The 11,989-nt window shown below is 44.3% G+C and overlaps 1 protein-coding gene across 1 annotated transcript; it reads right to left on the bottom strand.

Annotated features, from left to right (window-relative positions):
* Nucleotides 1-234: 234 nt before the first annotated feature.
* Nucleotides 235-5,952, bottom strand: LOC119302838 (UTP--glucose-1-phosphate uridylyltransferase). Its single transcript, XM_037579877.1, has 20 exons — nucleotides 5,770-5,952; nucleotides 5,617-5,664; nucleotides 5,412-5,503; nucleotides 5,224-5,314; nucleotides 3,576-3,636; nucleotides 3,410-3,487; nucleotides 3,269-3,319; nucleotides 3,102-3,175; nucleotides 2,855-2,927; nucleotides 2,359-2,416; nucleotides 2,149-2,261; nucleotides 1,948-1,980; nucleotides 1,799-1,851; nucleotides 1,653-1,728; nucleotides 1,518-1,574; nucleotides 1,349-1,432; nucleotides 1,171-1,269; nucleotides 938-1,042; nucleotides 766-837; nucleotides 235-652 (listed from the first exon to the last, which is right to left on the bottom strand). Exons 1-20 carry the CDS (start codon nucleotides 5,844-5,846, stop codon nucleotides 626-628), a joined length of 1,422 nt encoding a protein of 473 aa, XP_037435774.1. The 5' UTR covers nucleotides 5,847-5,952; the 3' UTR covers nucleotides 235-625.
* Between the last annotated feature and the right edge of the window lie 6,037 nt (nucleotides 5,953-11,989).

Here is an 11,989-nt window from a genome sequence, read left to right as displayed (position 1 = left end):
AAAATGAATAAAAGGGGATGTATCTAGATGTATTTTAATTCTAGATACATCCCTTTTTTTATCCATTTTGATGACAAGTATTTTCGGATGGAGGGAGTACAAGGCAACTGGGAAAAGGAATAAGCACAGGCAAAGTTGCCAAGCACGATCCCTTTTCAGTTCATGACAAAGTTGCCACTATTTTTTTATTTTTTATTTTTTGCACAATGGGAGCATAGAAGCAAACAATTCAGGTTCCACGAGAAAGATTGTCAATAGACGGTATCTTTGTGATCTAAAATGGCCACAACCAAGTGTGGATTACGCATGGCACAACTGCCAAAGGAGACACAAAATACTCTAGCAAAAAGCAACTCTTACAGCCCAGCAGGGCGAAAGAAGAAACAAATTTAGGCATGTGAAAACTATGGGCATCATATAACCAAAAGAAATTTTACGTCCCTGGCACACCCAGGAAGAACAAGTGTAGATGAACATCACAGAGGGGATTACAATTATTATGTAAAGGGGCTATCCCAGGACAACACCCCAGCAGAATGCACACGAAAATTACAGGACGGTTAACTCAGCGAAGGAGGACCGGAAGGTTTCTGGGAATGCGACTGGCGATGGCGGCGGGCGTCGCTCAAAGATCCTCAGGGCCGTTGATGTCCTGGAGACGCCAGTTAAGGCCATGTGTCAGTCAGACACCATGCATAACAATCATGACATAGCCCACACAGTTTCAGATTGGGTAGGTGTTGGGGATGTGAAATGAAGGCTTACCTTGTTCTCGAGCACAGCTCCGTCTGGGATCTCCAACTTGACTCCAGCCTTGGCAGCGATGGTCACGTTGCCCTGCAGATGGGATGAGCAGATTTGATTAGCATTAGGTCCATTCGTACACAATAATTGACCGCAGCAAAAAGGAGAATGTTAACTACTCCTAGAAGTTTACCTTGAGTACGACTCCAGAGCCAAACGAGACATCACCAGAGACCTTCAAGCTGTCGAGCTCAACGATGCTGGGGATCGACTTGAAACGGGCAAGGAAGTTGGCAACCTACAATTTGTCGGGAAAAAAAATGCAAGTCACAACCACATTTCAGCTTCTTTCACCATTCACGTGTTTCTTCAACACAATTTCTTTATCAACTAATTGACAAAATTCTTATGATTAAGATGGCTTACCTTTTTGAACTCAGGACCAAGCTCAATTGAAGGGTTCGATGGCTTCACTCTGGCTGGGTTGCGGATGACGTAGCCATCAACCAAGGTATAGAGATCAGACTGGGACAAAAAAAATGAGGTCAGCAGTTGTCTCATCATGGCACCAAACCAGAAAACATGGAAGGGATTTCAGATATACCTGCACAAGCAACAAATCAGATGTAGCCTTCACGGGCAGAAACCTTGAGCGGGGAACGTTGATGCCGATTGCTTTCTCAAAGAACTAGAAGGAAAGAAAAGCATTTGAGCACATCAAGAACAAAAAGTGGGCAGCCCAACACAACATTTTGAGATATGTTTGCCTATACCCTGATCGCTGCTCCAGCTGCGGTTTCTAGCTGCAGGACTTTCACGCCATCAACTTCCTGCAAGAACTAGCTGCTTAGATAAAAAGCAAATGAACAGAATGGAACTGAGATTCACGCTAAGGATGACGGATGTACCTTAGGGTTGGGAATGATTTCCATCTTAAGTGCTTCAGCATCTACAAGCCTCTTGATCGCCTTCAAGTTCACCCACCTGATGCCAGAAGCTGTTAGGAAGGAACAGAGAGTTCTTAATCAAAGGAAGACATGGCTTAGATTCTTACAGGTTATTGGTGTTAAATATCTTGAACTTCTCAATCGACTTGAATTCATTCACCTGAACAAATACACAAAGGGAAAGTATTCATCAGCTATTTAGCCTCATAATACTCTCATGACTTGGAACAACACAGTTCACGGAGATGGTACTTACATGCTCATCAGGGACTTGGGCAATCTCCAAGAGCTGCATGTAATAGAGAGAAATTATGAGTGATTCATTCATGTCATGTAGGTTCAAAGTTAATGTTGCAACTTGCAAATTACACTGCAGCCATTACTTTCAATGTTTGCTTATCAGCAAAGATAATTAAGAGCTAGTAATAGGCAAGCCAGGAGGAAAGTATTAGTGTACCTGGACTCTTCCTTCGTATGAGATGAGGGTACCACCTTTGACATCAGCCAATGTTTTTGGAGTAACTTCCATGCAGTACTCATTCTGGTTAGTGATCAGGTGGTTTAGTATCTCTGTGATGGTTAAGGATTCCATTTATGGCACAAAGTAACACTAAAAAGGTGAAAAGAATCAGATTGGAAATTAATAAATCTGATCATATTTGGATACTGATGTCAACTATAGCACCCAAGTTGTCTGAGTTCGCCACGAAGACATACTCCTTTCCCTGAGAGAAGATTGGCAAAATAGTAAGCACAATAATATATGAAGGTGTTTGGATTCTGTAAGCAAAGTTAAGTAAGTCCCTACAGATGATGTGCAAATTGTAGGTGGTTTTTTATTTATTTAAATTATAAGAAGTTTGTAGTATGCAACTTGTTTGGGACTAAAGGCTATGTTATTGTTGTTGTTGTTGTATAAGAAACATACACTACATAGATTTTTTGTAAACTTCAAAACAAAACACGCTATGAAGATGTGGATCACAAAGGCAAACTAATCCATGTCAAAAAACAAAATCTGGATAAGGTTGTACTCCCTCCGTCCCATAATATAAGTGTCAAAAAATGTCTTACATTATGGGACGGAGGGAGTAGTATGCAACCAATCAACCTGTCAAAGTAATCCGTTCGCCTACATAGAAGGTTAAGCCATTTGTGCTCACCTGTGACAGTAAGGTATCGAGTTTTCCACTGTTGTTCAAAGAGGGGAACACATCACCGTGGCCTGGGGGGTACCTTCACATTCAAAAACCACAATATTAGACTTCAAAAAATTATTTGGACAGTCAAGTCCGACAAAGTTGAATCAATAAAGCATAAAGGCAAAGCTAATATTTGAAATATCATAAAATGAAATGATCATCCATTGGTATTCCAAGAATAAGACAAGAATAGTTAGGGAAAACTAACCAGCCATCCTTCCCTGTCTGCCCTTTGCTTGGAAGTGGCAAGAAGTCTTCAGTAACAATGCGAGGGTATTGGCTCTGAGAGAAACACGTGTCTGTTAATTGACGCCGCAAGTAGTGGGGTAAAATCTGATATAGTTGAATAAACAGATGAAAGTACTAATTTCATACCTGGTTGAAAGTGTGAATTTCAATGTTGGAGTTGGAGTACTTCTCAACAATCTACAAGCAGGTCATTATGCAAGTATGTTGGTCCAAATTTAGAAAGTCATCTTTTCAAGAGGAAATAAATAGGGAAAGTGGGATATCAACCTTCTGTGTGTCGTCATGAGTGTTGAAAGAGTTCATTAGAAGCAAAGGAACACTGCATCCATACTTCTTGTTCAGGGACTGCATACAGGTGAAACTTGTAAGGCACAAACAATTACACACTACATCAAGTCGGTGCACAGAGAATATCAGTAGAAACTAAGAATACCTCAATCTGAATCACAATAAGGTCAAGAAATGTAAACCCATTGCGAACTTCAATGACGGACCTGCATGCAGTGAGCTATGTTATTACGTGCTGAAGGTGGTAGAACTTTAAAATGAAGCGGCAAAATACAGGTCCCTATATTTCCAATATTGGCATGCTGTATCAAACATACACCTAAATAAATACCTAAGTAAATCATGTTCTGTTCATAGTCTACCACAACGCCATGTTCAAATGATCAATGTTTCACTGGCCAACAGAGTCTAGAAAATAAGTGGATGGTCATATTCAGCAGTGCAGGCTGGCAGCAGTCACATATGTCAAATTGCTGCAAGTATACGTAAATGGAAAGATAAAGAGAACTGATAGCCTTAATGTTTGATAACATTGATCAGAGAACCAGATTAATCGAACTATTTTTTTGGATCAAAGGAGCTCCCACTCACAATTTCATTTCTCCATGAAACTGGTACTAGTTTAACTGGACTACGTCAGAGTAATAAAGATGTCACAACAAGAATGAACAATGAGTACAGTCAATAGCAATTTTATGACTAATTTCACTGATATGCTTGGAAGCAGCCGACTTCACATATAAGTACTGGAGCCACAGCTAATCAAGAGAAAGAACAGAACGTACAGAGTATAGAAGGTGACATGGAGAATATTAACAAGTATTAGTAGGGAGTATAGAAAGTTGCCCGTATTAATATTGTTCATGTCCTTCCAAATCATGAACTTTGGAGGATTCCACAGACAGAACTATAATAAGTATAATAGCAAGTGGATCTAAAAGTGACAGGTGCAAATAAACTTAACAGAAATACAGGCAACCATACTACGCCACAAGCCCATATTAACTGCCCAAACATTTGGAGTAGGCAATAGCAAAATAAGGGCAACCACAACATGACATGACAACTGGACTACGTTAGAGTAATAAAGGTATCACAACAAGAATGAAATGAGTAGGCAATGGCAATTCTATGACTAATTCATTAATGCACTTGGAAGCAGACAGGTCGACCTATATGTATTACAGCCACAGCGAATCAAGAGAAGGAACATAAACATACGGAGCCTTGAAAGCGACAAGAAGAATATTATACATTACATGTCATGCACTTCCAGATCATGAACTTTGGAGAAAAACTCCACAAACAGAACTGGAATAAGTATAATAGCAGGTGGATCTAAAAGTGACATGTGGAAACAAGATTAACATAAATATGGGTAACCATAGCAGGCCACAAGCCCATAGTAACTGATGATAAAGTTACAGCATTGCATTTGACCAAACATTTGGAGGCCAAACCAGAAAACTAACAAACAATAGTGACTCGTCACGGCCATAATCAGGATTGCACACATGAAGAAACCAACATGACATGGCATCGCAATTGAGCAAACATTTGAATGTGAGAAAAGGTGTGCTAAAACCACGGCCCAGCCGAAAAACTAACAGCAACAGTAACCCGTGGCCAGCACAAGCAGGATCGCACACACGAAGATACGAGCATGACATGTAGTTTGCTGCGAGACTACAGTGTTCAAACGAATCTAACTGAAAGTAGCACGATCCACACGTATGCAAGCTAAATCAACTGATCGGGAGCTGCGAAGAGGATGGGTGGGGTGGGGTGCTCACTTGGGGCCGGTGCAGCCCATGGTGGTGCCGAGGCCTCCGTTGAGCTTGAGCACCACGAGCTTGTCGAGCAGAGCCTTCATGGCGTCGAGATCTGCAGCACACACACACAAACAGAGACACACAGTGAGTGAAGATTCGAATCGAATCCGAATCGAGCACGCGAGGAAGCATCTGAGATGAGATGGTACCTTCGGGAGGGGGCGCGAGGGTGTCGTAGGGCACCACCACCTCATCGGTGGGGGTCTGGATCTTGCTCCACTCGATCTGCTCCGCCTCGCCGCTGCAGACATACCACCCAGCACAGCCGTCAGAAACCACCCCACGCAGGCACGCAAGTAGCAGATCGTCGGAGGCAAGCGTAACCATGGAGGCGGGGGGGATTCGCATTATTACCTGAGGTAGCGCGAGACGAGGCTGATGAAGCCGGCCTTCTCGTTCTCGCTGCGACACCGACAAAACAGAACAGAGAAACAGTTGAGCGGGAGCGGAGTCGGCGCCTACTGGCCACTGCTAGATCCGGGCGAGGGAAGGGGTCGGGCGGGGCACCTGATCTCGCCGAGCTTGGCGACGGCGTCGCGGAGGTTGTCGATCTTGGAGTCGGCGGCGACGGCGGCGGCGGCCATCGCGATCCGGGCGGAGAGGAGGGACGCTGCTGCTTCGGGGGGAAGAGAAGAGGAGAGGACGGGAGCAGATGTCAGATGACTGGAAGGGAGAGGTGGCGGTGTGAGGCGATGCGGCTCCGTTTTCTTATAGGGGTCGCGCCGCGGTCTCCGTCACCGCATCGCCGGGATGCGCGACGGAATGTGCCTCTGCGCTGACGGCGTCGGGGCCGGCAGTCAGCTAACGGAAAGAGGGTGGAGAGCGTGGGCGTCGAGATCGGGGAACGGGACGCCAGCCTGGCATTTCTTGCGGGTGCGTGCGGGCGGGCGTGCTCTCATTACTGCTCGCTTTCGGCAACTAACCAGTGAGGTTTTCCTAAAAAAAACGAACTAATCGGTGTGGTTAGGCTCAGCTCTTTCAATTTCGAACAATACCATTGGCACCGCCATAAGTTAACTTGATTATTACTCCCTTCATAAACTAATATAAGAGCGTTTAGGTCACTATTTTAGTTATCTAAACACTCTTATAGTACTCCCTCCGTTTCTTGATATAAGGTGTATAGATTTTTTAGAAAAAACCCAAAATATAAGGTGTATTGCATTGCACCACTCGTTTGGATAATTTTTTTAGGGATGTGATTACATTTCCTTATATTAGGCAACCTCTTCTATTTTCTCATGCCAATTAGTCAGGTGTAATCTCGCTCAAAACTTGTATAATTTTTACCTCCACGTGTGTTCTTTAATTTCCGTGCCAAAAACTATACACCCTATATTTAGGAATGGAGGGAGTATTAGTTTACAGAGGGGGTATTATTTTGGTATTTTTTAGAAAACTTGAGAATATTATATTCACAAAACTTGTTTTAAAGGGCTCATGTCTTATCCATGTGTTTGCAAATGTTAAGCCGTCGTTACCAATGTCATAGTCAGGATCTGCCTACGCCCTAGGCCACTCTTAAAGCTGCAATGGCTATTGTAGCTAGAGTGCATCACTGTTGCTACATGCAACGAAGCGTTTGCTCGCTACGCCCCAGGCCATGCCCCGGCAGCTTGGTGCCTGCCTACACCCCTATCTCTATGGCATGTGCATTTTCGCGGTGCAAATTCATGTTTAAAGCACTAACAGGTTTCAACCAAGTATGCGTTGGGAGAGAACACAACTTGAGTTTTCTTTTAGACCTTGTAAGCGTAGTGGAGTATTTCACAACCCTAGAGGCCTAGACCCGGGCATGGACAGTCCGGCGCGAAAGCCCGACATCTGGGCCGGGCTCGGGCTCAACTTTTCTGCCCAAAGCCGGCCTGAAATCCCAAAAATAAGCCCAAACAAGACATAAATCATTATTTTATTAAAATACAGACATAATATATATTTTAAATATCCTAAAAATCATTAGTTAATAAAAAAGGCATTATTGATGTGTCTCAGGCAAGGTCGGTCCGGGCTCGGGCTTGAGATTTTGAGGTTGGGCTTTTACAAAGCTCGGCCTGGAGAATGCCCAAGTTTACACAATCCTTTAACTTCCACCAGTATACTTATTTAACATGCTACATTTGCACAATTGCACATCTAGTGTTTCACTAAGGCACTGAGGTAAGGAAATCCCCTACAACTTCTCCATTTGTCCGCCCAGACCGGACACGGTTTAGACAGAAAAAATGCCACCCAACAGGGTTCTACAAAACTTCCCCGCATGTACGTGCCAGGCTTTTCGGTTTCCCCCGTTTTTATTCCAAATCTATACCACTTAATTTTCCGATTTGTTAATCACTAAATTTCTTTTATTTGTTATATGAGGTCAAACATTGTTAGAAACAAAACGATGTGATTTTCTAATCATACATGAACATGTTAGACATTTTCTAACCCGTCCCAAAATACGTGAGGTTCTATGTTTGTTGGAAGAAATACGTCTCTAAGCTTGACCATTTCATAAAGAAAGCCGCCAATATCTACAACATCGTGAATGTAAAATGGAGCTAATTTGGTGTTGCAGATGTCGGTATATTCTGTACGAACTTGGTCAAACTTTTTAAAGTCTGGCTTTAAGTATTTTACAGAAGGAGTGCCAAAAAAGTTTAAAATTCTAAAAGAGAAGTTTGGTTCTGGTTATACTCCCTCCGGTCCTTTTTAGTTCGCATATAAGATTTGACTGAAGTCAAGCCTTGTAAAGTTTGACCAACTTTATAAAAAAAATACCAATATTCACAATCTGAAATTAATATCAATAGATGTGTCATGACTTAAAGTTTCATATTGTATAACTTTAGCATGGCAGATATTGATATTTTTTTATATAAATACGGTCAAACTTTGTGAAGTTTGACTTCAGAGAATTCTAATATGCAGAGTAAAAAGGACCGGAGGGAGTACTTAAAACGTGTGTCGCAACAAATGTTTGTACTGCCTCCACCCTCCGAATGTGAATCCTTGGTAGTTAGGCTGGTCATAGTGGGAGTAACATAGGTAGTAACATAGATGCCACATAAGCAAAAATAATGATGTGGCAAGTAGTTAATGAGGAGAGAGGCAAATAGAGTAACATAATATGTTACCATCACATAGCGGTTTCCAATGCATAATGAGTCTACAAAGTAATAAATGAAGGCAACTATGTTACCACACCTATGACACTACCCACTATGAAGGTAGTAACATAGACTAGTAACATATGTATGTTACTAGTCTAAGTTACTCCCCACTATGACCAGCCTTAGGCCCAACGCGCGCTTCTTTATATTAATTCAAGATTTTCTCATGGTGGTTGCGCACAACACATGTGCATGCATGTGTTCACCAACCTATGCCCCGCGACCGCGAGGGCAATTCTTTATGTCCATCGGGTTGTCGGTGCATCTGCAACGAGTTATTGAAAGGCCTTGCAAATCGCTTAAACGCCGGAGTACTTTTCGATGTTCTCTGTTTGTGTGATCAAACGATCGCCGTGACGGAGCGCGAGTGTCACGTCAACACGGACCCACACACGGCCTCCGACGGCCAAAAGGGAATGTTCTCTTCTCTAGTCGGCAGAGCACACGGTCGGACACATCGCAAAGGTCCGATTCGAATTCGACGGCGAGAGGAGAGCTCCTGTGAGTCGAGCAGGCAGCAAATCAAGCATGCGTGCATGTACACTCACCTGCATCCTCCTCTGCTGTCACCGGCAGCAGAAGGACTCCTCCGCTCGTTGCGCGGCAGACACCGCACCGGAGCACTCTCCTCCTCGGCCGCCGGCGTTCCCCTATGCAATGCCCCCCTCCGCCGCCGGAAGCCGGCCTGTCGCTCCTCGCCGCCAGCGACGGCGAGCTGGGAGAAGCAGTCCAGCAGCTCATCCTGCTCATGCGCCCACAGCATGTCTTCTAGTTTGTTTTTTCGCCGGCATTTATTTATATACGTGTAACGTGTCGCGTGTACGTCAAACGTGGACAAGTAACTGCAGCTGCTTTTCTGATGCGTCCATGCGCGGCACACGTGAGCCCGCTGGCGCAGCGGCGCAGCTCAACGGAGGTACGTACGAGTAGCGTGTTCGTCGCGAGAAAGAAAAAAGAAAAGCACGAGCGGCTTGATTCGGAAGCGGAAGGAAGCCGTCGTGCGTTTCTCTGCGCACCGGACTAAGCTGCGCGCGCTAATGGCCGGCGGAAAGTGTGCTTTTCTGCGGGCCGAACTTGCCGATGGTTGAGTGGACGGCATCTTATCACTTGCGCTACTTCCGAACGATTAGAGATTCCCGTGGTATGTTTGGGGAAAACAATGGACAAAAGGTGCCTGGTACTACCTCTTACGTGCCCGCCGTGTTTCTACTTTCTTTGGGTGCTGTCAAGCTGGCGCCGGTTTTGGTTCCAAGATTCAATTCACCATGGCTTCTAGCACCTTCGTTGTGCATGCCGAAACAACATCGTGTCAGCGACCAAGATCATCCGGTTGGCGAGGCAAGGGAGTAAGACTAGTCACGATGGGAAGTAACTTAGAGCAGTAATATGCATATGTTACTAGTCTATGTTACTATCTTTATAGTGGAGAGTAACATATGAGTGGTATCATGCAACACTTTATTTATTATTAGGTTATAGACTCATACTATTTTGGTATGTGCGATGTTACAGTAACTAGCTATGTTACTACATGTCTCTCTTCATCATTAATTATTCGTCACATCATCTGTTTTGCCTAAAGATATATGATGTTACCATCTATGTTACACCCATTGTGGGTAGTCTAAAGGGGTGCAAGATTCGAATAAAGGTTATTGGGTTGTGGGCCTTGTAATAGGAATAGGGCTAGTGGGCCGTTGGCCTATCTCATTGGAGTTGATACTTATAGCACGACTCGTTCTCCAGTTCGGCAACGGAGTTGTAATTGATAGCTCGCTCATTCTATCCCCTTTCCCCAACTCAGAGTGAATTATCCTGTGATTAGTGATCCTTATCAAGTTAGGTTATCACATTTGCTATCAGATTCGGGGGATCGAGGGCAAGGAGGCGAATCGGGCTCGTCAGCGCTGCGGTTGGGTTCTCCTGTAAAATTCCGACGCGTCGGCAGAGCTCGTGGAGGCGGTGGGCGGCCGGGTCTCATCTGCGATGCAGGCGACACTTCTGGTGGCGGCGGTGTTCATTCAGTGGCGGATCCAGGTACATACACGGTTTCCTAGGGTCCTTCCACTGGGTGTAAAATTTCATGCGTGTGACCGGATCGACACTGCAAGGGCGGTGAGGAAGATCAGTTGCAGAGGACAGAGCGCGAGCAGAGGCGGGGAAGCATCGCTCCAGTACTCGCCGATCTAGGCGGCGGTAGACCACGATCACTATGCCCCCCAAGGCAAGCGCGCAGACGGAGTTCGTGCTCGGCTCCATGGAGTCTTTCAAGTCAAGGGTGATGCAGAAGTTGGAGTTGCTAGCAGGTTTGGGGGATGATACGTCAATTTCGCATCATGTTTTTATATTGATATTTATTGCATTATGGGTTGTTACTACACATTATATCACAATACTTATGCCTTTTCTCTCTTATTTTATAAGGTTTACATGAAGAGGGAGAATGCCGACAGTTGGAATTCTTGAGTGGAAAAGGAACAAATATTAGAGACCTATTCTGCACAACTCCAAAAGTCATGAAACTTCACAGAGAATATTTTGAAATATATAAAAAATATAGGGCGAAGAAAGCACCAGAGGGGGGCCACCAGCCAGCCACAAGGGTGGAGGGTGCGCCCTACCCCCCCTGGGCGCCCTCACGTCCTTGTGGTCCCCCTGACAGGTCCTCGACGCCCATCTTCTGCTATATGGTGTGTTTTGACCTGAAAAAAAATCAGAAGGAAGCTTTCAGGACGAAGTGCCGCCGTCTCGAGGCGTAACCTAGGCAGAACCAATCTAGGGCTCCGGCGGAGCTGTTCTTCTGGGGAAACTCCCCTCCAGGAGGGGCAAATCGAAGCCATCATCATCACCAATGATACTCTCATCGAGAGGGGGTCAATCTCCATCAACATCTTCACCAGTACCATCTCCTCTCAAACCCTAGTTCATCTCTTGTATCCGATCTTTATCTCAAAACCTTAGATTGTTACCTGTGGGTTGCTAGTAGTGTTGATTACTCCTTGTAGTTGATGCTATTTGGTTTATTCAGTGGAAGATTATATGTTCAGATCCTTAATGATAAGTAATACTCCTCTGATTATGAACATGAATATGCTTTGTGAGTAGTTACGGTTCTTCCTGAGGACATGGGAGAAGTCTTGTTATAAGTAATCATGTGAATTTGATATTCTTTCGATATTTTGATGAGATGTATGTTGTCTTTCCTCTAGTGGTGTTATGTGAACGTCGACTACATGACACTTCATCATTGTTTGGGCCTAGGGGAGGCATTGGGAGGTAATAAGTAGATGATGGGTTGCTAGAGTGACAGAAGCTTAAACCCTAGTTTATGTGTTGCTTCGTAAGGGGCTGATTTGGATCCATATGTTTCATGCTATGGTTAAATTTATCTTAATTCTTCTTTCATAGTTACGGATGCTTGCGAGAGGGGTTAATCATAAGTGGGAGGCTTGTCCAAGGAAGGGCATCACCCAAGCACTAGTCCACTCACATATCAAATTATCAAAGTAACGAACATGAATCATATGAGCATGATGAAAACTAACTTGACAACTGATGTCGCTTGAAGCTAC

The sequence above is a fragment of the Triticum dicoccoides genome, chromosome 5A, assembly GCF_002162155.2.
Source record: "Triticum dicoccoides isolate Atlit2015 ecotype Zavitan chromosome 5A, WEW_v2.0, whole genome shotgun sequence".
NCBI classification, from domain to species: Eukaryota; Viridiplantae; Streptophyta; class Magnoliopsida; order Poales; family Poaceae; genus Triticum; species Triticum dicoccoides.
This window is presented reverse-complemented; position numbering and strand designations above follow the sequence as displayed.

What these genes read in the sequence shown, in the direction of transcription:
- LOC119302838 (XM_037579877.1), bottom strand. Translation starts at nt 5,846, where the DNA reads ATGGCCGCCGCCGCCGTCGCCGCCGACTCCAAGATCGACAACCTCCGC. An exon ending in CATACGAAGGAAGAGTCCAG is followed by an intron (nt 1,981 to 2,148) that starts GTACACTAATAC and finishes TATTACATGCAG; the next exon opens with CTCTTGGAGATTGCCCAAGT. An exon ending in CCCAAGTCCCTGATGAGCAT is followed by an intron (nt 1,852 to 1,947) that starts GTAAGTACCATC and finishes GTATTTGTTCAG; the next exon opens with GTGAATGAATTCAAGTCGAT.